The following is a 25,010-nucleotide window of genomic DNA, read 5'->3' as shown; positions in this document are numbered from 1 at the left end:
ATTCAGGGTTCAGAGGAAGAAAAAGGGCGTCATAACCTGTTGGGCTACTAACTATGGGGAGAGAGAGGAAGAAGAATCATGATCTATTCATTCTATCTGAAGCAGGGGATTTATACCCTGCCAAACAAAGGCTGTCATCTAACAAAGACAGGCTCAGTCTGCAAACACATGGAGGCACCAATGAGATGACTAGACAAAGGCATCTATGGGGTGACCGACATTGCCTAACACAGACCTTTGACAGCCTCTTTGTGTCCACCGGTTCCATCATATCGCTGGCGTCCGATTACCCCATAATCATCAATCTACCTAGGTAGCACTCCCACCACGACTTGCTTGGCATTTTGTAGGCTAACATTCACGATCCAGGATACAAACCTCGATGACTGTGAGCCACGTGCTACAAGCCCCAACATAGTCTGCCAAACTGCATATTTGGAGATCCCACGGCCGCTAGACTGTGCGTATCCCAGCGCTTGGGACGAAAGCCCGTTGCCACCTCAAACCGCACGATCAGACCCACAACCAAGAACCTCCAGACTGTGGCAAGGAATTTGATATGTCTTCACGTCTTTCCCTCCCCATTGTTGCGTTCAACAGCTGTGATTCCAATCTATCGTCGTGAAAGCGTAGGTGATCGGACCTTTGTCGACATAATCTATTCATGGAACTCTAGGTCATCGGATATGGAAAGCTCAGGTCTAATAGATTTCTAGGCGTGGTCCCTTAAGCTATATACTCCAGGTATTCTTTGGGCGCCTCCACGACAATGACATATATATCCGTTGTGTACTACGCGAGTATGATCCACCTGTAGGCCATTAATCAGTTGTGCTTCTTATGTCCTATGCCGGTAGAGCCTACCAATTTATTATCATGGTTTCACAATTTTTCGCCGCGGCGCCAGTCTTTGTAATACGCCGCATTGTGGCGATCCACGCCAGATCTCAAGACCTTATTACATTAACACAGGGCTTATTGACTTCTCATCAACAGCTTACGCCTTCACTTTGACTATTATATAACATATCCCATTAGGATCGACCAATGCACTAACAAGGGGAGACACCAAAAAAACCACTAAGAAGAGCCCCCAAAAAGACTACCAAAAAGATGTGACAAGGCCGAATATGCGGCCAACTATTCTTGTTGGAAAAAAAGAAAAACATACAACAGTGAGGATTCGCTGGTGGTCACCCACCCAACTACTAACTCACCGGCGTGTGGCTTAAGTACGGCTGAGCGGACGGGAAGCCCTGTTTTCCACACCCTATGGTCGTATGTATCAGAATTCGTGTTGAAATGAACTAAATATACAGTAGAAATTTATAATGAATTGGTGACTTTGTCTTGCAAGCGTCCGGGGGGGTTGAGAAGGTAGGGTGAGAATCAGCAGACTGAATGATTCGGTAATGTTGAAGATTTTGAGCACAATTCACGTACAACCAAAGAAAAATATTTAATTGGCGTGTATAATTGCTTTAGTTAATTTATGTACTATTTCATTTTCCACAATATTCAGTTAAAATAGGATATTATAAAATCAATAACATCCCTAGCCCACTTCGTAGAATAATTAGAATATTACTACCAAGTTATGTTTGCTCTGATGTCTAAATTCCAGCTCATGGCAAAGACCAATTACCTGACACTATCCACTTCTCTCCGGGTAGTACCGGGTCTACAGTCTTCCGTCTAGTTATCGAGTAGACACTTCTGACTCACACCTAGCTATGTGCATGAGTACTTAATAAAGGTCGAATCAATAAGCCTTCTTCTATAAATATTAATTTTTCTCTCTCTCATCAATTAGTTATCTTATTCCGGGCAGACAACACAGCCTAAACCCACCTACCTATCCATACCATATTCGAACTACACATGGTTTCTCGGTGGTATCCTCGTCTTTCTTTCTTTCGATCTCTTTGCATTTCTCAATCTACTCTGTCTGTGCGATCCGAGTTCCTCGCATCCTCCTCCTTCCAATTTGTCAATCCACGCCATCATGTAACGGGCACGGATACTGTCAGTCAGGTATTTCCGGAGTCTGTAGTAGCCGGACTCAGTGACGAGGAAGTACTAGCGTTATTTAGTTGTGGGTTCTTTGGTGGCTTTATCTTCGGGTTCGAAAGGACTGCACTACGAATAGGGGGCTGGAGGTTGTTACCAGCGCGTTATACAGGTGATAATTTTTTGAGTTTGCTTGTTCACTTGCTAATATAGATCTACAGGCTTTAAAGACGATTCCAGCCCAATAGGGATCTGGAATGCCTCCGAGCTTTCTACTCTCAACTTCCCTCCAGTGGGTAGCTGTCTTTTCGGGGCATTTAAAGTACTGGACAAGCAAATATCCTTGAAAACATCAGGCCAGTACACCAGCTACATTGATTATGGCTTTGGGTCAGATGAGTTTCAATTTGCGGGTTGTCACCGTTTCCAAATTACTCGGCTACTGCCCACAAGCGGTAAGCCCCTGGTGCAGCTCGAGCTACAAGGCTTCCATTGCAACCCTCAGAGGAATCGACCATCGGGAACAACGCTTTTCCGATGGTTTCATTATATATATGCCAAGTTGCTATTTGCAAATGGCGTTCAGTCCGTTTTACTACGATAGCCCCCCTACCGATTCAATATAAAAGGTGAAGCTTGAATTTGTCCGGGTTGCTGCTTCAAGTTCTATTGGCATGTTTTCCTCGCTCCCTTTTCCGCTCCCCTCTCTGTCTATCTCCACTCATCGGGAATGTATATCATGGCTATGGAGAATATGAAATGATTTCGTGTATTCTAATCATAAAGTCTATGTTCTTGCAATGGCAGAAGTTCAGGTATCGCACAGCTGAACCAGCACTGCTCACGGATTGAGTAGAGAATGCTAATTTTGTCCCCTCGCTTATTGGCTTTTCTTGAAATTTACATACAGATTACCCATCGTTCCGGGCGGTGTGTAGATTACATTGACTTCAAACATATTTTTGGGCGTACCAAGATTGACAGGGCTGGGCAGGTCAGCATCCGACGCAGTGGGGAAACGACAACGACAATGGGAAAATTGTGCCTACTTAATGGGTACCCTTCAAGTCGGTTTCTGAAACTGGATCTTGCCAGTCCATGCCCCCAAATGAAATTGCACGATGGATCATCGAACTGCCTTCATCCGCCCCATGCCAGTGAATCGTACCAGGGGGGCACCAAACAGTATCGCCAGCTTTGACTCTCCGGGGCTCCTGTCCTTTATCACATACCCACCCAGATCCAGTGGTTATTTCAAGGAGTTGGCCTTTCTCATGACCATGCCAATGTGTCCGAGCACATGGAGAAAACTTGACATCGAGAATTGATACATGCTCGTCTTTGTGCAGGTGATTGAAATACACATCGCCGCTGAAAGTCCCCAGAGTTTCTTTTGTGAATGAGGGTTCGCGCGACTGGGCTGCGGTAATGATAGTCATTATGGACTCTAAACAGTCGGGTGCTGTAGTGGACAAATGGACACGATGAGGAGGGTGAAGATGGATTTAGTCTGATACTTCGAAGAATCTCCGTTACTGTGTGTTCTTATTATGTTTTTGTAATAGTTTGCCAAAGGCTGGACCCCGCGTATCGCTCTGCCCTCGACAAAAGACTTTGGGTAATAATACTAGCGCTAATGCTGATGACCGGCCAATTTATTACGCATGCACTATAGGTCTCGTCCACGTACGGTAATCGAGAATTTATAAAAACTTGGATAGGTCCCAAATACCCACATCCCCACTGTTTGTGGCTATGGCCTACTTCGTACATTAGCGCATGACGTAGGGACGGGTTGATCCTGCATCCACCTCCTCACTGAGGTCCGTGAAGCATGTGAGCTTCCCAAATAAAGGTCAACATCTAGGGCACAATGACTTGATTGGCCTTAGTTACGGGCACCATCTGCACTCTAGGCCACTAATGTATTTTGCCGATCTTTTTTCCTCACATGCAGTACCTGGTTCTTGGCAATGATTGCATACTTTTCCCCGTGGCTGGCTGAATCAGAGATCGTAGGCCATACTTGTCCTCGTGGCTGGCTGAGACAATTGCAGCAACTATTACGGGCCCACAATTGCGTTATTATCCTAGTGGAATATGGATTGTAAGTCAGAAAAGTGCGAGTCCTGCACTGCGAGGTATCTGCTTCCGTGAGGTCAATTTCAACAGAACAATAATGATTGTTGTGTCTGTAGAGGAGAAGAAACATGACCGACTACTTAAGTAACTGTCGATAGACGGATTAGCTGTTGGGACGAGCTGGAGCATCCCTCAATTTACGTCGATTGTTTTTGATTGAGGAGGCATTGATGACATTGAGCTGCATGATGTATGCAACTCGCCTTAGTTTCTCATAGCACTGATCGGTGTTTCCCTCTTTCCACTTTTTACGCCTATGTTGTAATTGCTAGATATTGTAGATATAAGTTTACTGTCAGGTATACCTGTTTTACTTCCTACCAGCCCTTCCATGCCCTTCCAGTCAGGACCATTCAATTCCAAGGATATGGCTACGCAAACAACCCAGACTCAACCCAGTTCCCTCCAGCCATATGCCCATCCACCAGAGAGCGAAGAGCCCTGTAAGTCCTAATTTAATCGGTATTTCCTTTTCTTGGGCTCATATATGATGGTGAAATAGTGAACTATGCAGACTTGACCATCATAGATCTTGGCGAATTCGATAAACCTGGAGGTAAAGAAAGACTAGCAGCTCAGTTGAAAGATGCGGCGCACAACGAAGGTAAGTAAGCCCCTGTCAACCAGCAGAGTTCTATTGGTTCTAACACAAAAAGGATTCTTCTATGTCACGAACTTCGGCTTAAGTCAAGACGAAATCAATCGTCAATACGCGATCGGGCGCGAATTCTTCGCCCTCCCGGAGGACCTGCGTAAGTCCTATCGAGCACCTCTCGAAGAGGGCATATACAATGGCTACCGGCCACTGGGATCTATCCAGGTCCTCCCGGGGCTATGGGACAACATTGAATTCTACAACATCATGAAATTCTTGCCGCAGTATGAACGCGAACATCCAGAAGTATTCCGTCAGCACTGGAGCGAGATTGAACGCTTCCATCACCACGTCCACGAGAATGTCGGGTACAAATTACTACAGCTTCTCGCCATAATCCTGGAGCTCCCCGAAGACCAGATCTCAAAAGGTCATCTTTACGAGTCGAATTGTGATAGCGGCCTCCGCTACATGATGTACCGCGCCCGTCCGGCAGAGGTGAACGAGCAGTTCAAGCACCTCTATTCTCGCGGTCACACTGACAACGGCACAATTACGTTCCTTTTTCAGCAGCCTGTTGCAGCCCTCCAAGTCAAGAAGTACGATGATTCCCCTTGGGAGTGGATTCGGATTCCCGAAGGCACCTTGTCTGTCAACATCGCTGATATGCTGTCCATCCTCTCCAACGGGTACTTGAAAAGTGGCGTGCATCGCGTCACGGTACCTCCCAAAGACCAACAGGCGCAGGACCGTTTAGGACTTCTGTACTTTGTGCGGCCTAGCGATCGACTGGTTTTGAAAAGCTTTGATAGTCCCCTCTTACGTCGCTTGGGGTACTACGAGGAGGGCAAGAATAATGAAATTGATATCCCCGCTCCAGAGTGGACGCGAGCGCGGATCATGAAGAATTGGTCACGATCGCCTACAGATCCCAATGCGGGAACACAGATGGCTGGGTTTTCGGTGAAGCATTTCCATGATTAATTTCGAAGATTCGTCTTGTCTAGTTAATGGAACTTGTTGAGGGAGAGAGCCTCATGGTTTAGGCCACCACCTAGGTGTTTGACTTAGTTAACTAACTAGCTTATAGATATAGTTTCTTCCCATAGTCGCACACATATTACTGGTTTTCCTCCATCCTCTCGTCTCATTAGAACTTTCTGGACCTTCCTGTGTCTCGCAGATAGACAGTCAAAGTGGGATGCACTTAGTAATAAGAACACGTATATGAATGGCAAGGAAAGAATCGGAGAGTTTTCGATTACTTGCAGCTGCACGGGCTGAAGTTGGAGATCAAGGGTTGCTTACTATCCTTTTCGTGCATGAGGAGACCACGTCACTGAAGGCGTATTTACGAATACTGTACCCCCCCCACCCCAAAAGTAACAATTCTGTCCATGTGGATCGGCCAAGACTACCCTAATCCTTGCTAGCGTTGTGTATTGCATGTACCACTATACTATTACCTCACTGCTACTTTGAAGGGGGATATGCCTTTTATACCACTTTGCAAGCAATAAAATCAATCAATGAGATCATACTAGAAGGTCAGGTTATTAATCATTAAGATCAAGCCTTCCTATTTAGTATTATCATTGATCTAGATAGCCAGGAGAGAAGAGAGAGAGATCTGTAATTAGTATAAAATACAGTACTCGATTGCTATGAAACAAGAAAGATACTAGTAAAAAAGATCAACATGATCCACATGGACAGAATTGTTACTAAGGGGGGTACATATCTTTTGCAAACCAGGATTATTTGTTTTTTAAAGTGTGACAAGACTTATGGAGCATCATCTCCCATCCAAGTGTCTGTGAAATATTTTCTTTTCTGGTGCGAGAAGCTGCAGTCATTGAAAGTCCCTACACGACCCTGTTGTCAAAATGCAATCAAAATCTATTCCAGAAGGTCACCGCTCCGAATGGGGTCACCTATGAGCAACCCCTCGGGTTGTTCATCAACAACAAATGGATGACATCAAGCAACGGCCAGAAGCTTGTCTCTATCAACCCGACGTAAGTTTACAAAAACACCGGGCACCTATATCACTACTAAATCTTTTGAGGGTAGAACCGAGTCTGAGATCGTTTCAGTCTATGCCGCGACGGAAGAGGATGTTGATTCAGCAGTCCGTGCAGCCCGTTCAGCGTTTGAGAGCGAGGCATGGCATGGCACAGACGGCACTGGGCGCGGGCAGCTTATGATGAAACTTGCCGACATTGTCCAGCGTAACCAAACAGTTCTTGCAACCATTGAATCCTTGGATAATGGAAAGCCCTACAGCAAGGCCCTGGGGGATATAGAAGAAGTGTGCAGTGTCTTGCGCTACTATGCAGGTTGGGCCGACAAGAACTATGGTCAGACCATCGAGACGTCTCGCGCAAAGTTCACGTACACAGTCCGTGAGCCTATCGGTGTCTGCAGCCAGATTATACCGTATGTGGTTCCCTCGCTCCCAGGATATGATGGAAATCCATTTGACTGATCTATGCAACGTAGATGGAACTATCCCATCGGAATGGCTTCATGGAAGCTTGGTCCAGCCCTTGCCTGCGGCAATACGATTGTCATCAAAGCTTCGGAGCAAACACCACTGTCGATTCTGTATTTCGCCAACCTGGTTGCAGAAGCCGGATTCCCGCCAGGCGTTCTTAACATTATCAAAGGCCACGGATCCGAAGCCGGCGCCGCACTCGTCCAGCACCCTGAAGTCGATAAGGTCGCCTTCACCGGAAGCACAGCTACCGGCAAGCAGATTATGAAGTTAGCTAGCAAAACATTGAAGAATATCACCCTGGAAACTGGCGGCAAAAGTCCCCTACTTATCTTCGACGACGCCCCGCTCGAAAATGCCGTCAAAGCGCTCACTTTGGCGTGATGGGAAACATGGGCCAGATATGCACAGCAACATCTCGAGTTTTCGTGCACGAGCACATCTACGATTCGTTCATGGACGCATTTGTCGCTTATGCCACTAGTGTCAACGTTATAGGCGACCCATTTGACAATAACACGTCCCAGGGAGCCCAGGTTTCGAAACAGCAGTTCGACAAGATCCTGGCGTATGTCCAGGCTGCAAAGGAAGAAGGCGCTACTATTGTTTCAGGGGGTACAGTAGCAGAGAACAGACCGAATAACAAAGGGTATTTCATCTCGCCGACTGTTGTGGGGAATGTCAAGTCCAGCATGCGCGTGTACCGAGAAGAAATATTCGGGCCATTCGGTGTCTTCATCAAGTTCAATGATGAGAAGGACGTTATCAAAATGGCCAACGATACAGATTATGGCCTCGCTGCTGCTATCTATACTCGTGACAATGCAAGGATTCACCGCATTGTGCCACAACTCAAGGTTGGTATGGTGTCTGTTAATGCTACCAATAATAGTGACTTCCGGGTGCCGTTTGGGGGTGTGAAGCAAAGTGGAATTGGGAGGGAGCTTGGACAGGCAGGATTGGAGGCATATTCTAATATTAAGGCTATTCTGATGAACATCACCTAGACAGAAGGACCTTTTCCCCTTATTGTCTGGTTGAACGTGCAATTCATCCTCGTGCATTCATGAATGCTGTTACATGGAGGTAGGTATAGCCGTTGATTCAAGTGTTTGAATTTCCCATAGGCCACATGACTCTCCATAATACTAGTTCAGTGTTTCGTTCATCCTGTCTCACTGCACATAGCTTTACAGCTACACACATATAACAATATCATCGTATTGTCTCTTCGTGATCTCTCCTACTAACTAGTAGACTCGCTCAGGTTATGAGCCCGGGGAACTCGCTATTGAACCAATATCACAATTGATCAATATCCTCGGCGCTATGTATAGTGCACGGGGTCGTGCCAAGCCCTACACGATCCAGCTGAAACCTCGGGATCCACATCCAACAAGCACCAATTCGCACCTTCGCCAAGCCTGGAGAATTACCTATTTAGGTAGTCCAAATAGTCTCAGATTTACGTTGTTATGTCGAACCTGACAGGGTGACATGTAGTGTCCCTACACAGAGATTTCTACTAGGCGGCGAGGTTGCCATCTTGGGGCAAAACCATAATCGGGTGGTGTTTGCTTGTTTACCTAGCAACCTCGCCAACAGAGTTTTCTCTACATAACTCTCTCATCTCTGCTTCTCAGCAGCTTGTATCGCTTCCGTCTTCATATATCCTTTTCATGATTAATATCATCGATATTCATCGAATTTCATCAACGCCATCATGTCAGCATCTCAAGATCTGGAAATAGCCTCCTTTTTACCGGAATAAGCCTTTCTGAGGCTTTCTTTAACCCTTAGTATCCTCGATCAATCTGAGATCTTCATCTCTCGACAAGTATTTTCAACCTGGGATTTCCATCATTTAAACCCTCGATATCGGAGGCTCGCAGTCTGAACAGTGAATCTCGACTTCACTTCTAGCGTAGTCAACGTTGACTACCCCTCCTTCCATTCATTGACACAATCAAGATTCGATTACATCTACGTTTACACCTCAGTCAAGATGACTGAATCACGCGGTCCAACGGACCCCAAGTTCACCGATCTGGTTCCCAGTCTAAAAGGGGAACCAAATTGCGACATATGGAACCAGCATATGGGAATTGCTTTGAACGGCGAGAATCTCTTATATCGGGGTCTACTCGCTGGAGAAGAGGATTGACCAGGTAATCTCTCTGTTGACGAGGGAGTAGTATACAAGGAACCGAGAACCAGACCTCAACGGCTAAATTGATAAGCAACTAGCACACGGTCATCAGTCAATGGAGGGCTGTATTGAGGAAGATACAAATTAGACGATGCTACACAGGTTGGATAAGAATTTCTACCACTACACATGTGGGAATGTAGAGGATATGTGGCGCGTCCACCTGTCATCGCTGTCTGGGAAATGTGCAGGAAACTCTTAGTCAAGAACTCGTATTATACTGCAGCCCTGATGTAACTCTCTCCAAACGGCTGAATATCGGGTGGGGGAAAACAACTATTCTATGTGATTATTTGGCATCCCTTAAACCTGATTGAGTCTAGTCAGGGCTTCGCTTTAGTTCTCCAATAGGTTGGACAATACGAGTTAAGTGCTGGTACGACAATAGGAATGTAGATCATTCTTACAGGCCACGATAGGATTGGCCTGTTGTAGGAAGGTTGAGATGCCAAGATTGACTCCGCTTCAGCCAAGTCCTCGCGCCCCGCAAGCCGTACAATGCAAACCAAAGCCACCTTGATCAACAGGCACGTCTGCCCATAAACTAGCGGCACTGACAGTTGTATGGGTAACCTGGAATATGTTCATTGTAAAAGAAAAAGTACAAAAGACGCATAGCGAGGTATGGGTTCATTAAAAGCATAACAAATATAGAAATGGCATTTGCGGGACGGTCGTTATAGTGGGTGCAATGGCCAAGAAAACGAATGTGCGAGCCCAATGCATTGTAAAACGAGCCAAAGGTTACACTGGGCTTCGTGAATTTCGCAAGATAATACTCAGACAGGTAAAAAAGCCAGTCTAAACACCGGCGGCGAAGTCGGATACGAGAAGTGGGTGGTTACTTGCATAGTTTCAACATCGGGCACCCTACGTAGGATCCGGATTGGCTCTCGTGATGAAAATAATCGTATTCACATTCTATGTGGCCGGACATTTACGTTTGATTGTATTCAATTAGCAGAGCAGGATGTCCAACTGTCAGGTATAAATACTACACGTCCTCTCCACGAATCTTGCTCATAATCATTCATCATCCAAAATCGCAAATCCTACAATTCAAGTCATATCAGTGAGAAGCCAGACACTATCCACTACCAAAATGAAGTTCAGTTCCACTGTCGCTCTTGCCATCCTCGGGTATGTCATTCTTTATTCTGATATGAACAGGGGAGAGATGTAAGACTAACACGAATTTTCCCAGTTTCACCGCCCAGCGTCAGTTCACCCCTACTATTCATTCCTCGCATCCTGCTGACAATCACAGAAACTTTGGCCGCCGAATCCATTGAGGCAGTTGAGCCTCTCATCGAGAGATCCGAAGCCGTCCAGGCTCGAGACCTCGGTTGCTACCAGCAAGGTACATCCAGCAAGCCGGCTATGTGCTACAAGGGCAACTGCCCGTCCAACAGAAGAAGTGTCTTCTGGGACTTCGGATGCCCTAGTGGAGCCTGGAAGTGCTGCATCTAAATCTGAGGAAGCTTTGGTAGAATTAACCATCGCTCTACGTGGCACTTTTATATTGGAGGAAGTTGGGCCGGAAAGAGAGGCCTTGCGTGCCAGTCGATGTTTGGGATATATGTTAAGATCGTGCACAATCTTTTCTATATCCTCACGCTCTTTAGTTACTGCTATCTTTGCTCCAATTGACTAAGCTTAGTTCAAGTAAGTTTCATCTGTAGGCTCATAACATATTCTCGCAGCCACTATCTATACTTTGTGCCATAGATATTCCACATAGCTAGTTGGTTGCATGCTTGTTCTATTGCATCGATCATCTAAAAATGATGTATCGTTAGCAGTCATGATGCTTAGTACCAAACAGATTCCTAAACCCCCCTAGACCTCTATCTACTAATAATTAAGAATATAAGGTAAAATATAAGATTGAAACTAATAGAGTCTAGTTAAGTGCTATATAATCCTAATTTTCTAGTCTAGTAGGCACTAGCTCGCGGTAGTAGAGAATATTTATCTTCGTGTCCCTTCTTACTTTAATACTTACCTATAAGTATACATAATGTAGTATATATTATACGTTCCTCGAGATCTTTCTCGATATTTTTCAAGAATAGAGTAAATTATAGTAAATTATAGTACAGTAAAACAAGTGCCCCGGAGCTTAAATCTATATGTTGTGCTTAGCAGCTTAGATAGAGTGCCGCTTGGCGAGGGCGCATTGATAGTTTCCATGCACAGAGAGTGAGTAGTGGTAACAGAACAATTTATAAAAAACAAAAAAACAAAAACAGTGAGGATTCGCTGGTGGTCACCCACCCAACTACTAACTCACCGGCGTGTGGTTTATGTGCGGTCAATAGTTGGGTGGGTGTTGCCCGGGTGAGAAATGGGTGAGCCCCGCTTTAGCGTCGCGCGACCGGGGTTGAGAAGGGTAAGTGCGCTATAGACAGGGTGAGAATTAGGGTGAGAATCGCCCCAGGTCGCGCGACGCCAAGGCGTTGCTTTATACAACCATATCTATAATAGGAACTTTTTCTAGAATAATTTAGGGAGTTTGTCCAAGCTAGTATACTAGTTAGTCATGAAATAAATTGTAGAAGTATTTCAAAGGATCAAACGCTTTATAGTACGGGAATTCCTTGGTGAAGCTTATAACTATTACCTTTAACGGAAATAAAGTCAAGGTCTACACATAATAAGGATAGTGATAAGGATATAAGCGCCTTGTTCCTAGCTGATATTGCGCTATATCGCTTTATATACTAATATAGGTGAAGAGCTCAAAATTCTCGAAGGTAATATAGATTAGTCTTCCGCACGACCCAGTAAAACCCAGACCCAACCCAGACCCAACCCAGTCTGGGTTGGGTTTTGGGTCGAGCCCTTCGACCTAGTAATGGGTCTGGGTCGGACAAGGTAACCCAGTACTGGGTCTGGGACCCCAAATTGGGTTACAAACTAAACAAGCACGCTAATTATGTGTATAATTCTGCTGATTTGCAGGTTTATGACAGCCAAGACGCCTATTTATGTAAAAACTGGTTCGAACTGGACCTAAACTGGGTTTTCTGGGGCCCTAGTCACTGGTTCTGGGTTGGGTATGGGTTATAAGCTTTCGACCCAGACCCAGAGGGTTTGGGTCAAGACCTTCGACCCAAATTGGGTCGTGCGGAAGCCTAATATAGATATATTAACCTCTATAAACTTCTACCTATAAAGTCAAAACCTATTATTTTCCGACTATAAGAATAATTCGATCACACTCTAGAACCTTAATACTGGCGAAACGCTCTAAACATTCGAGGGTCATTTAAAACGTGTGGTATTAATAGCCTTCTTAGCAGATAGAGGGATGGTGACCTACTCTAAATCCACGACATAATCTAATCTGTCCATGCTATATACAAAAGACTTGATAAAGAACAATAGAAGCTTAATCAACCCATTTTGAAAGCACTACTAATCAGCCTGACAAACTTTAACTAGAAAAAAAATGTCATATAATCAATCAATGTGAACAACATTTGCCTGAACGTATCTCCCTCATAAATAGCCTTTCCCGCACCGGATAGAACCAACCGAAGTTCCTTCACAGCTCTTCCTCATCCTCCACCATATAATCATCATCCGGACAATCCACCTCTTTAAACACCCAATAAACACAATCAGTTGGATTCGCGGTCTGGTAAATATATCCTGTTGGGTATGTCGCCAGCCCATTGTAGTTATTGTAGCTGTTTTTCAAATTAACACAAAGCAAACACTTGTTCTTCTGCTCATCCAAATCATCCCCCTGAATAAAATTATCGCGATCACAACTCTGATGCGCCTTGAATGGCGCAATATAGTTCTCGATGTCGCGGTAAATATTCGGATACAAAAACACTCCACTGAAACCAATCCAGGTCGGACCCTTGGACCAAGCCGAGCCGTGCCCATCCCAGAGATAAAACCGGTCGTTTTTGTACACATTTTGGTCGTCTTGCTCACGCTTGCAAGATCCTCGGGTGGAGCGGCAGATGCGGAATGGGCGCCGGTTATCGTCTGCGTCATACTGGTAGTATGCGCCTTGTTGGTAGCCTAGCTTCTGCTTTTTGTTGTTTTCAAGTCGGTAGCATTTGCCATAATAGAGGCCTAGCTCGTCCTTTTGTGGTTGGATTGGTGCCATGGGAGAATCATGGCATGGGGTGAAGAGGTTGTGGAGGCCCGGGAGGGGTAGAATTGGGGTTGATGGAGCACTGTGGACAGGATGAATGAGGAAAAATGCTAGGAGGAAGTTGAGGTATAGAGATAGTTGAGGCATATTGACGTAATGACCACTTGGTAGGATTGGGGACTGGTTGGATGAAGGAGTTGTTGGTAATGTTATGTGCTGCTAGAGTGTTAATCTGCCTGTCTATTGTCTGGAAAAAGGACGGGTTTAAATATTCTGGCGTAGGCCCAACCAGTGGAAATATCAAAAGACAACTGATTAGCGAGCTTTAGGGTACACTGACATCATGCGTAAAGCTAGGACTTCCACCTGGATATCCCCATGGTACGACTGCAGCAGAAAGTAGGTATAGCGAGTGATGGTTGTAAAGTGTTAGTGTCATAAGGACATGCATGTTCAGAAAGCCTTTTCTGGGACAAAGTTAAATCAGAGCTTCTTCAAAACCTTTATGGTTTCATTGTTAGGTGGGGTCAATCAAAGGAATTTCATTCAAGAAAATATGAAGGTATTTAATGTTGTTTGCAGCTTCTAACAAACTCGATGAATCATGATCAATCTTCCCAATGATGCATTCTGCGCCTAAAATGAGAGGCAGGTCGTCCTTTAGCCCTTGACTTATTACTAGTCAATGGCTGCTTGAAATCCTGCTGTTACTTCAATAACAAATAAAATACCTCAAATCTATCATTGTGCTTCCCCAATTGTTGATCTTTGACTTTTCCTTTTTGTATTTCTCCCTACCCCAAACCACATCTATTGAGCCATGAGATCCCTGCTGATCTTGATATCATTTATTTCCACCATCCATGTACAGCTATGTGCAGGTAACACTTGTCATACAAGCAACGATGGTGCTGCACACTGTCCGCATTATCCTTACGGGGGTGGCACTGGATTTCAGCCATGCGGGAGTCAAATATATCCACCCGGGTACTATTCTGGGACAGAGAACCCTTTTTACCATTATCCATCCGGCTATCGGAACCCTCTTCAACCTGGCTACCATTTCCATCCACTATCAGGGCCTGTGAATGGATTCGGCCCTTCTGGCTTAAGGCCCCCTTTCTACCCTCCCGGGTTTGAACATCCCTTTGGTACTGAGAGTCCTTCTCCATCCACCACCAGGTGCAGGGAACTAACTCAATCATCTAGGATCGGGATACCCCGATCGGAGCTACTATGATGCATGGTTTCATTTCCTTACACATCAAGGACAGGGATCTCCCCAGCCAAATCCCAATTGGCCTCGGCCACCAAATGACAATTGCAAGAAATGTCCTCCTGGGCCTAAAGGGGACAGGGGTGATTCAGGGCCGAGAGGTGAACAGGGCCCAGAGGGGAAACAAGGTGAATATGGACCAAAGGGAGATGACGGCGACAAAGGCGACAAGGGTGACAGGGGTGATAAAGGCGACAAGGGTGATAACGGCGACAAAGGCGAAAAAGGCGACAAAGGTGACAAAGGTGACAAAGGTGACAAGGGCGACAAAGATGACAAGGACGACAAAGGTGGCAACCAACGTCCTAATAATAGCACAACTCAACAAGACTTGTCACTCTTGGAGCTCGAAACCCTTCGGCTTTGCCAGCCTAAGTCAAATACCGATGGCAAAGAAGTCAAGGTTGGTGGCGTAACATATAAGATAACCTGTCGGCGAGTCATTGCTGGGGAAAAGTACAGTGTATTCAACACTCATCATCTTGAAGAGGCTATGGTCATTTGTTCAACCTTGCCCGGCTGTGAAGCAGTTGGCGCTAGCGGCAGCTCCATCGTCACATGGAACCCCAATCGTGATGTCGAAACAGCCCCATCACCTGAAGGAATTGTTGCTGTCGCAATGCAGGCTCGACCATCGAAAGATATCCCACAAAACATCAAGAAGGCGCGAGAGAGCGAATGCCCAGATATCCATGAATCAACATTGGATGTGGGTGGCGTCAAATATGAAATCTTCTGCACAAGCAAGAGGGACACGCTCAAAAACCCCGTGAAAACAATGAGTGCGGAGAAAAATCTTTTTGAATGTCTTGCACTATGCTCTTCAGTGTCAACCTGCAGAGTTATTGCACCAACAGGGCCTACACAGAAGTGCTCAATTTCTGACAGGCAGGAGTCAGGGTTTGAAAACGATAGAGGAGAGAGTAGGATCTATTGGGTCGCTCGTGCTATGAATAGGGGCTAATTGGCTTTGAAAATACTAGCTGAGTATTGGTATAGGTCATGTCCTTCATTCTCATGCAGTAACTTAGCTAGAAAATTCTAAATCGTTGAAGACTTGTGCCACATTTGCATTCCACCAGCGCCATGTACAAACATGTACCGAGGAATGCTATATTATGGCCGGAATCAAAAGTTAATAGACTTTAGCTTAGAGCCTAGTTCCACATCCTCGGCGAATCAATGACGGTTGCTGCCAGTGATGCATGCAGCTCAGTCCAGCCATGGGGACCCTCTCGTAAACAACGTTTCAAGCTTCAGCTGAATCTGAAATTCATTTTTAATGGCCCGTGGCTGATAGTCGGGGGTGACTTGCCAGAAATGTTCGTTGGCAGTGAACGCGTTGTAAATCAGCATGGCCCGGACCGGACTAACGCATACCGGGGAATGTTGCAGGTGCCAGTTTCGGAAATATTATTGTAATTTAAAATTTGATTTATGGCATATCTGCATGTTCTCGCACCCCATTCTTATTGCCATTCATATGCCACAAGCTTTAGTCCCGGGGGGGGGGGGGGGGGGGCTTGTTTTCGAATGTAATGTATGCATAATATAACATAGCATGGCATGCCTATCCAAACGTTTCATACCACTATAGAAGCATTAATCAAGACGTTCTGTTCTGCATGTAATGTCCCTATACCCAGCTTCTTCGGTGGAAGAAGTATGAGGTACTGTTGATATAGTGAGGGAATAAAGACACATGTAATTAGGAAGCCACATTGCTTTCCTAGTGAACATTATCCTATAACTGGGCATACAAGTACGGTTTAACCCCACCTTCTATGAAATCATCCACTTATCATAGTCATATCAGCATTGTAGCACCTGAAAGGCGCTTTACAGCGTTCAATCTGCAAACGGAGTGCATAACCTCACCCACAAGCCATAGAACATTTGGAAGTAGAAATTATGCATAGCGGATATCATATAGGTGTCACTATGCTATTGTAAAGAGATAAAGGCAGTTTTTGTTTGGACAATTACCCAATATCAAACGGCCATTCTTCAGTTGCCTTTCAAACAGCTTATTGAGAGCACTTGGTGTTCTCTCAGTCTAAAGAAGAAACATGTGATTGTTTGATACAATATCTTTGTGGGAGATTCATATGTAGCTCTAAGTGCTTTCCACAATCCCTCATTTGTTTATTTTACAGTCACATTCCCCTTTTTCACCTCTATCCCCCTTTTCTCCCTTTTCTCCCTTTTCTCCCTTTTCTCCTTTCTCGCCCTTGTCCCCCCTCTTGCACTCAGAGCTCACAGGGCATGAATCAGGTTTAGGAGCTGGCGGACGATCTGGTTCTCGGGGTGGTTGTGGGTAAAGGGGATAAGGAGCAGGCATAGGATAATAAGGAGGCATAGGATAAGGATGTTGGTATCCAGGCGGCGGCGGCGGCGGCGGTGGTGGTGGTGGTGGTGGATAGGGTTGTTGCACAGGATAAGGATGTTGGTATCCAGGCGGCGGCGGCGGAGGTGGTGGCGGTGGCCGTATTTGATGATGAGGATACAGATGCTGATTATGATATTCTTGGTAGCCCATTCCATTTCCATTCCATCCAAGAGGAAGGGGAGCCCCCCCAAATTCCCAGGACTAAGACATAACGGTGTATTGGGAACAACACTGCAGTAAGAGGCGTACCCTGGTGGGTAGCAAGGGGGAGCAATACATCCAGTATAGAATTGCGCAGTGGCACTATGCATATTAAAAATAAAAGCCCATAGTAAAAGGAAATTGGCCTGCATTTCTGCACGGGAAGTGATGGGGAAATGAAGTGATAGGAACACCCTTGTGGCTGAGGAAAGAAAGGTTGTCCATTGACATAAATGCGGTGATTTATACTTTTCTTCCCTTGGTCCCACGTAAGTATCCGGCATATCCGTTGCCAAAGTTTAACTTACCAGGTCTAGATGAGCTGTCACAAGCTGTCACAGCCGCATTCGTTCCCTACGTTATACCCATCCCTATCATTAAGGGCTGCGCACGGACCCAGGATTAAGTATGACTTTCGGCTCGGTCCAAGACCCTTTTTCAACATCCATTCATACGAGTCTATGTTTCTTCAACTCTAAAGACGGCCCATACTGCCGAAAACAGACTCAGAATGACGGATGCAAGGTGGTGTGGAAGTGGGAAGGACGTTTTAGGGCTCCAAACCCACTCAGCTACGACCTCTTTAAAAGCCCTATAAGCCTACCGGCTAACTCACCTATGTGATTGGAAGGGGAAGGCAATAGTACATATAGTTAATTTACCGTCTTGTCAAATTCTAACGCTCACAGAGTTGTATGACGTGACCCATTTATTTATATTCTATGATTCATGACAATCTACAGTGTGAGTCTGTAGATAGGCAGTAGACTTACCCCCATTTTTAGAATTTACCGTGCTGCTGTCTTTCTCCTTATTATAAGCCGCTTTCTATCCTAAGGCTGTTGAACTACAGATATCCCGAGCTCCCCCCTCGGATTTTGCCTTTTATATCACGGAAAAAGAGCTATTTATAGGTAAAATGCCTGTTCTTTCCAGCCTAAAACTCACGGCCCTTGGCCTTCTTCTAGCATATCTATTTGGAGTAGTGAGTGGCCTGGATGTGCCGGGAGCGGACAGCGCAGGTGGTGGAGGGCTTGGTAAGGCTCTACCTGGACTTGGTGCAACAGGTGAGGTCTCCCATCCCTATACCGATGAATGGATAAAAGACGTATTAACCTGTCGGCAGGGGGCTTGGGAGAGACAGTTCAGGGTCTTGGTATTGATCAAATTCTCAATCTTGACCTAGACAATCAAAAGGTACGCTATACTGAGAGATGCATGACTATATGACTCAAAGATCTCGATAAAAGAAGGCTAATTAAATGACTACGGACAGAAACTCGTTGGTGTAGGAGGCCAGCAGGGTGAAGCAAAGATCGACGTTCTGGCCGCAAGGCGTGCTAGAGAGAACAACAGTACAGTTGAGGAGGAGAAGCAAAAGATCAAGGATAATCAAAAGAACGACAAGAATACAAAGCAAAAGGCGGAAGAAGACCTGATAGCAGGTCGCCTCAATGCATTCTATGCATATGGCATGCAGAGTGTCGGGCAGAAGGTTCGTCCCAAATGGGTTCTGATCTTCGAGAATGCATTCACTGCCCATGCATATTTCGGCCAGGTGATGCAAGACTATCAGGAGTATTACAAAAAGAGCAGAGAGAACTCCAAGGATCCACGTATGCAAAATTTACCTTTCTTCATACTATACCTTTCCTCTATCTGACTTGAAACAGGTCCTCATCCACAGATCTTCATTTTCCCTCATGGTGTCGGGCCGGACGATTTGGAGCGAGTCAATAGATACAAGGACTATGCCAACAAGTTGTTCTTCAACCCAGTTGATGAGAAGACTATGCAGCTGCCTGTCATTCCTGTGCAGGACAAGTATGGTTATATCTTACACAGCACTAGTTAGGATCGCTTTCTTAAGGAGGATCTCGACGGAAACTGAGCAAGAATCATACTATTGGACTTCTACTACGCAGTTTCTTACATTCACGAATGCTCATATGAATATTTTGGCGGAGTATTTTTCACTAAATCCGTCTTCATCTGCCCCTAGCGTTGTAATGCCTCCACACTCCGATGCTCTGTGCGACGTGCATGCAACGTGGTATGTGGCCTCTCGGACACGGAAATGGCCGTCTCGTCGTGTCAACAACTGGTCCCCATAACTTTCGTATGCCCGTTTCCGGCTTGTAACCATCCGTTAAGATTATAAGATTATTATTCGTTTCTACTTATCTGCTACATACTTTAGATAGATACATCTTAACTGCGAATATTGAGCTACTCATTCCTGTCAATACAAACTCACCAAGCCCTAATCCAGCACATTTTCACCCATTATCTAACATTTCATATCAAGGAGGAAATGAAGATTATAGACACTTCAACGACTTCAATCGCATTCCTCATATTCATTGATTTCTCCTTGGCTCAAGTCGCCTACATCTGCACATCTAACACACTATGCACGCCCGTCTCTCTATCTCAACCAGGCCAACAACCATGCCTCAACTCAATGCAGCAACCAATAGTCGGCATGCAAAATCCCTTCCCTCAATTTGGAAATGGCCAAGGTGGACCCTGCATATGTTCACTCGGCGGTCCTAGCCTGCCAAATTTCCTCCCACCCCAGCAACCTTCATTCATCGGTATGCTGAATATGGGCGGTCAAGGACCGCTATTTGGACTTGAGCAACATCATATGCTGTACCCACCCCAGGTTATTCCCGGTGGGCAATTTATTCAGCTTCAACCTGTACATATAGTCATTCAGCCTCAACCTATACAGCCAGTCACTCAGCCTCAGCCTGTACAGCCAGTCACTCAGCCAGTCACTCAGCCTCAACCTATACAGCCAGTCACTCAGCCTCAGCCTGTACAGCCAGTCACTCAGCCAGTCACTCAGCCTCAACCTATACAGCCAGTCACTCAGCCTCAACCTATACAGCCAGTCATTCAGCCTCAGCCTGTACAGCCAGTCACTCAGCCAGTCACTCAGCCTCAACCTATACAGCCAGTCACTCAGCCTCAACCTATACAGCCAGTTATTCTGCCTCAACCTGTACAGCCACAGGTTTGTAGTATTTGTCCTCAGGGACCTGCTGGTCCACAAGGGCCACAGGGGTCTCCAGGGCCGCAGGGACAAGTGGGTGCTCAGGGGCAGCAAGGGCCTCAAGGGAAGCAGGGTGATCAGGGTGTCAGGGGTCCCCCTGGTGCTGATGGAAAACAGGGCCCTGTTGGGCTCCCTTGTACTTCAGGGTGTGCAAAGCCAGATTCAGGGAAAGATCAAGGCCTACATCCTGGAGGAATCGCCAAAGGAGATGGTGCAAAGTTTCAAGAGACTGTACCTCCTACGAGCGGCAACGGAATTGCCGATGGGAATGGCGCAAATTTCGATCAAAATCTGCCCACCCCCGCTGTCCAAAATGGAATTGCCAATGGCAAGGATCCAGCACTTGGGAACTCTATACCTCCAGTGGCAGAAAACGGAATCGCCAGCGGAGATGATGCAAAGTACGATGACAATGTGCCAAAGCCTAGTGACCAGACAGGTATTGCCCAAGGGGAGGGTGCAAACCTCGAAGATACTGTGCCTAAGCCAGTGGTCAATTGATCTATCTACTTGCTATGGGGATCAAGCAGCACATTTGGGCATTCCGATATTGGCACATTTGGAAGAAGTTGATGGCTGCAATTCGGACCTCATGATTTTATTACTCTTAGTTCTGTTTACATTTTGTGTACCTACTATTTTCTGTCTCTTTTCTCCCTCTCATTTCTCTCTTCTTCTTGTTACAACTTTCTCTCCGTTGTATAATTTCCTACGGATTTACCAGCTTTTGTGCTGTAGTTAGCAATTACATGCTGAGGTTGCTACTCTGCCTAACCTCAAAGTCCCAAATTAGGCGATTACCCAAATCGGCGAGAAGGAGTCCTCTATCTTTATACGGAGTGTTGAAAGGAATCGGATATAGTTTACCCAGGTCTCGACACCCTAGTATGAGATATATATATAGTAGGCACTTATATATCCTAGTAGATCTATAGCCTTTATAGTACATCGAGCTAAAATTAGGGCGAGAGAGTTAATACCTTAGTTATATATCTCGGCCGATATAACGGTAGAGACTAGACATGCTAGAGCTACCAACTTAGACATACATGTTAATATATTAATATCGATTCCCTTTATAGTGAAGTTCTCTTATACAGTAGGGCGAAGGCTAGCCTGGAGGCTATTATTTATGGTAGGGTTGATTATATTAGTGACCTAAGACTAAATACGTGGCTTAAGTGCGGCGGAGCAGACGGGAAGCCTTGTTTTCCACACCCTATGGTCGTATGTACCATATTATGTGAAGGAAGAAATCATATAATGAAAGTGATTGAGAATCAACTAGTAAGTTTAGCATCACGCGTAAGAAAGGTAAGTTCGCAATAGACAGGTCGAGAACTAAGTCGCGATCCCATTATTGACTTGCCTGGCGGACACCGAACATATGAGGTGTCCCGCGCCCGGGAGAGCGAGCGACCGAGCGGGGAAATGAATGATTGAATCGTCAGAGAACATACTGAGGCTAGCCGATATATATACCCCAGTCTTAGAGACAAAAAAAACGACTGTGGTCAAACACCCTTTTGCGACTATAGGTCTAGAGATTGCTAATTACCTTTCCTAACTAACGTTCTCACGTAGATCTCCCCAATATTACCTCTCAGTAGGATACACAATTATCCGATCCAAATCCGCACCCTTGTAATCAAACCCATTATATAGCCCCCCGACTGTAATGGTGTTCTTCTTCCCCCTTTTCAGTGTCAGCTGCAGCGGAGTGGAGAGGATGACACCTTTGTGGGTATCTCGTTGGTATAGAGTTTGTATGCTCGAAGGGTCTCCGTTGACCACCACACTGCTAATCCGACGTAGTTGCCATGAACCGCCGATTCTGTCTGGGGTACCTCCTGCTATTGAACGTGTTAGAATATCAGAACCATGACTTAGCTCTAGACATCAAGGGAAGTTTAATTACGTTGGTCGCCGAAACCCAAATCGTCAGTGTCTAATAATAATGTTAGTATTGGATAGGGAGATAGAAATCAAAAATCACAAACGTACTTTGATAGTAGAACGACACCCATTGGGGTTTTCCAGATCCCTCAATATTTTCAAACGTAACAGTGCTGTCGTTCCCATATATTCCAGTGAGAATAATGCCATCGGTAGCAAAGTTCTTTCAGAATATCATATTAGCCACAGTTAGTCTGGTGTCTGAAATAGTAGAACTATACTCACAGCTTCTTGCTTATATGTATCACCGTGCGTCTTTGCCTTTTTCGCAGTGTATGTTGTTCCTTTGACAGGTTTCCAGTCCCCAGTTTTGCTAGTGTTCAGTTAGTATGTATGCCATAGTGAAAAATCACAAAAAGGATACGTACACATCAAGATCGTAAACATCGTGCCACTCTAACTCGAGAGTCTTCTTAGACTCATCAGTCTGAATTGGTAACCAGATATAACGACTGTCCCAAACAGAATTGGAGTCCCATTGGTCTCCAATGTATAGGTGCGTTGTCTTTTTCGTCCCCTCGATTCTGAGCGAGTATCCAGACTGCGAGTTGAAAGTCCTAGTATTCAACGGTGCAACAATAAACGGCTGCGACCAGGGACCGCTTAGCGAGTCGGCCCGAAATGCCACCACGTCTGAAACGTTAGTCAAATAATCCATACATGATCGTGAAGTGGATCTCTTACTGTTCGGCCTATATCCCGTCTTATGGCTCATAAGTGCCCAGTAGCTCTTCTCTGTCTGCACAATAGTAGGAGCCTCAAGATCGAATTTTGGGAATCGATGCACGACCTTATCGAGCGCCGTGAGGTTATTGTTCATGCTGGAGATGTATACATCTCGTCCATCTTGACTATCCCCGTTCGAGTAGAGGGCATAGGATCGGCCGTCCTTGTAGTCGGTAAACAAGCCAAAATCCTGAGACCAGTTTCCAAGGGGCGCTGTTGCGTCAACGAAAGTGTACGGCCCGGCGATCGTGGAGGACACCGCGTGGCCTTGGAGAAGGATCCCGTAGGTGGAGTTATCTGCATGCCACCACATCTGTTCAATTAGCCTCAAAATGCAATAAAATAAAAGAAGTTTGCATGCATACATGATAATCCTCAGTCTCCGGGCTGTAGGCCACTTTAGGTCGTTGGATAACACCACCTGGAGCGATATAAGGGTGTCCCTTGATTGGAGCTGTACGTGTTAGAATATCAACATATCTCCAGCAGGGCCAGGGAGAGTCACCTAGGGCCAGTCCCCCCGATTTCCAGGTACTCAGATCCTCCGAACTATAAACAGAGACGCCTCCCCCCTCCGGCTCATCTTCTGTCTTATATTCGCCGAACCACCAGAAGCGGCCGGACTTCTGGTCAAAGGTGATTCCGGCACCGTGCGCATTAATGAAGTTCCCATTTGTGTCGCGCCATCTACCTCCCGGGACAATGTATTTACTTTTGGCCGAGACAGCCAGAAGGGTGGCCAGACAAACCGATAACAGTCGCATCTTGATGATGTCGTGCCAACTGATTTCCTTGAGATGTCAGAAACTATGTCAATTTTCAAATTCGAGTTACTTTATAGCGTCATCTAGTTGTCGGTCTCTATTATACCGATATTGCGGGGTAAAAAGAAGACGTTGTTTTATTCATCTTGGCATGAATACTAGTTTGGCTTTCGAAATATTTCCCCTGATGACTTTGTTATACCCCCTTTTTGCGCCTAGAAGGTACGTACGTAATACATGCATAGTCAGTCAATATAATCCAAATGTGCATCCAGATGCCCCATTCATGCATACTACATTATCCTGGTGTTATGAAAATAATTGTTACCAACGCGGGAAAAGGCTCCCAAATGCCAAGCACCCCTGTAAGTTCCAATCATCTTATTGGATGTATCGAGCAGGCTAGCGGGCAACGGAACATGATTCTCCGTCTATTTCATGAGAATAAGGACCAAGGAACTGTGTAGTCTCCCCTGTCTATTCCGAGAGATGCTTCAGTCTAGAAATGGCAGGATACTGTAAGAGGGATGGAAAGGGGAAAGGAATATGAGCTTTCGTTGGCTTCACCAAAAGGCTACTAGTCAACAGCACCACGTAGAGGTCCAAGCTCGCGGCTGTTGGATCCCCTGAGAGCCTGCTGCTTCCCAGGGGACCCCGGTCTTCTAGGAAGACCGGCCGAGTTACTCCTTGTGAGAGCTAACCCGGGTGTCGTATGATATTCGCTCGCTGTGCACTCAGGCTTCAATGCAGACACACATCTAGCAATATCCCACTCGGGCTGGGGTCGGGGTCGCTGCGATTCGGGCAATGCAGACACACGTCTAGCAAGTCTCACTCTCGCCGGGGTCGGGGTCGCGGTCGCTGCGTGTCGGGCACTGCAGACACACGTCTTGCAGAATCTCAGTTGGGGTCGTGGTCTCTAGTGGTCTTTGTAGCCAATAGCTCTCTGGATTGTAGTAACGCGAGTTAGCCTTCGTTGCAAATCCAGGACCTGTGACGGATTGGCGAACCTGTATGCTGAGTGTGATCAAGTTTCAGACTCGCTCGATGTCCATCACGTCTCCGTC

General features: G+C 45.8%; 11 protein-coding genes across 11 annotated transcripts; 7 read left to right on the top strand and 4 right to left on the bottom strand.

Moving 5' to 3' along the window:
* Positions 1-1,881: 1,881 nt before the first annotated feature.
* N7471_001032 (uncharacterized protein) lies at positions 1,882-2,841 on the top strand (the record flags this gene model as incomplete). The annotated part of the gene is made up of 2 exons (XM_057273753.1): positions 1,882-2,182; positions 2,232-2,841. The coding sequence occupies 2 exons, from the start codon at positions 1,882-1,884 to the stop codon at positions 2,612-2,614; spliced, it is 684 nt and encodes a 227-aa protein (XP_057141932.1). The 3' UTR covers positions 2,615-2,841.
* Positions 2,842-3,059: 218 nt separating this feature from the next.
* N7471_001031 (cupin domain-containing protein) lies at positions 3,060-3,449 on the bottom strand (the record flags this gene model as incomplete). Its single annotated transcript, XM_057273752.1, has 1 exon — positions 3,060-3,449. The coding sequence occupies one exon, from the start codon at positions 3,447-3,449 to the stop codon at positions 3,060-3,062; it is 390 nt and encodes a 129-aa protein (XP_057141931.1).
* Positions 3,450-4,519: 1,070 nt separating this feature from the next.
* Positions 4,520-5,731, top strand: N7471_001030 (Oxoglutarate/iron-dependent dioxygenase; the record flags this gene model as incomplete). Its single annotated transcript, XM_057273751.1, has 3 exons — positions 4,520-4,595; positions 4,655-4,756; positions 4,809-5,731. 3 exons carry the CDS (start codon positions 4,520-4,522, stop codon positions 5,729-5,731), a joined length of 1,101 nt encoding a protein of 366 aa, XP_057141930.1.
* A 990-nt stretch (positions 5,732-6,721) lies between these two features.
* N7471_001029 (Aldehyde dehydrogenase N-terminal) lies at positions 6,722-8,251 on the top strand (the record flags this gene model as incomplete). The annotated part of the gene is made up of 4 exons (XM_057273750.1): positions 6,722-6,765; positions 6,821-7,186; positions 7,250-7,604; positions 7,646-8,251. The coding sequence occupies 4 exons, from the start codon at positions 6,722-6,724 to the stop codon at positions 8,249-8,251; spliced, it is 1,371 nt and encodes a 456-aa protein (XP_057141929.1).
* A 2,304-nt stretch (positions 8,252-10,555) lies between these two features.
* Positions 10,556-10,923, top strand: N7471_001028 (uncharacterized protein; the record flags this gene model as incomplete). The annotated part of the gene is made up of 2 exons (XM_057273749.1): positions 10,556-10,593; positions 10,671-10,923. The coding sequence occupies 2 exons, from the start codon at positions 10,556-10,558 to the stop codon at positions 10,921-10,923; spliced, it is 291 nt and encodes a 96-aa protein (XP_057141928.1).
* Positions 10,924-13,003: 2,080 nt separating this feature from the next.
* On the bottom strand, positions 13,004-13,717 carry N7471_001027 (uncharacterized protein; the record flags this gene model as incomplete). Its single annotated transcript, XM_057273748.1, has 1 exon — positions 13,004-13,717. The coding sequence occupies one exon, from the start codon at positions 13,715-13,717 to the stop codon at positions 13,004-13,006; it is 714 nt and encodes a 237-aa protein (XP_057141927.1).
* Positions 13,718-14,475: 758 nt separating this feature from the next.
* N7471_001026 (collagen-like triple helix repeat-containing protein) lies at positions 14,476-15,810 on the top strand (the record flags this gene model as incomplete). Its single annotated transcript, XM_057273747.1, has 2 exons — positions 14,476-14,557; positions 14,780-15,810. The coding sequence occupies 2 exons, from the start codon at positions 14,476-14,478 to the stop codon at positions 15,808-15,810; spliced, it is 1,113 nt and encodes a 370-aa protein (XP_057141926.1).
* Positions 15,811-17,102: 1,292 nt separating this feature from the next.
* N7471_001025 (uncharacterized protein) lies at positions 17,103-17,546 on the bottom strand (the record flags this gene model as incomplete). Its single annotated transcript, XM_057273746.1, has 1 exon — positions 17,103-17,546. One exon carries the CDS (start codon positions 17,544-17,546, stop codon positions 17,103-17,105), a length of 444 nt encoding a protein of 147 aa, XP_057141925.1.
* An 809-nt stretch (positions 17,547-18,355) lies between these two features.
* Positions 18,356-19,291, top strand: N7471_001024 (uncharacterized protein; the record flags this gene model as incomplete). The annotated part of the gene is made up of 4 exons (XM_057273745.1): positions 18,356-18,503; positions 18,563-18,633; positions 18,713-19,052; positions 19,110-19,291. 4 exons carry the CDS (start codon positions 18,356-18,358, stop codon positions 19,289-19,291), a joined length of 741 nt encoding a protein of 246 aa, XP_057141924.1.
* A 609-nt stretch (positions 19,292-19,900) lies between these two features.
* Positions 19,901-20,998, top strand: N7471_001023 (uncharacterized protein; the record flags this gene model as incomplete). Its single annotated transcript, XM_057273744.1, has 1 exon — positions 19,901-20,998. The coding sequence occupies one exon, from the start codon at positions 19,901-19,903 to the stop codon at positions 20,996-20,998; it is 1,098 nt and encodes a 365-aa protein (XP_057141923.1).
* A 1,095-nt stretch (positions 20,999-22,093) lies between these two features.
* Positions 22,094-23,943, bottom strand: N7471_001022 (uncharacterized protein; the record flags this gene model as incomplete). The annotated part of the gene is made up of 8 exons (XM_057273743.1): positions 22,094-22,350; positions 22,416-22,445; positions 22,502-22,616; positions 22,679-22,766; positions 22,822-23,086; positions 23,138-23,492; positions 23,545-23,633; positions 23,685-23,943. 8 exons carry the CDS (start codon positions 23,941-23,943, stop codon positions 22,094-22,096), a joined length of 1,458 nt encoding a protein of 485 aa, XP_057141922.1.
* Between the last annotated feature and the right edge of the window lie 1,067 nt (positions 23,944-25,010).

The sequence above is a fragment of the Penicillium samsonianum genome (assembly GCF_028829775.1).
Source record: "Penicillium samsonianum strain IBT 33392 chromosome Unknown utg000001l_segment0_segment0, whole genome shotgun sequence".
NCBI lineage: Eukaryota > Fungi > Ascomycota > Eurotiomycetes > Eurotiales > Aspergillaceae > Penicillium > Penicillium samsonianum.
Note: the sequence above shows the minus strand (reverse complement) of the source record. Positions and strands in the feature narration are given on the sequence as shown.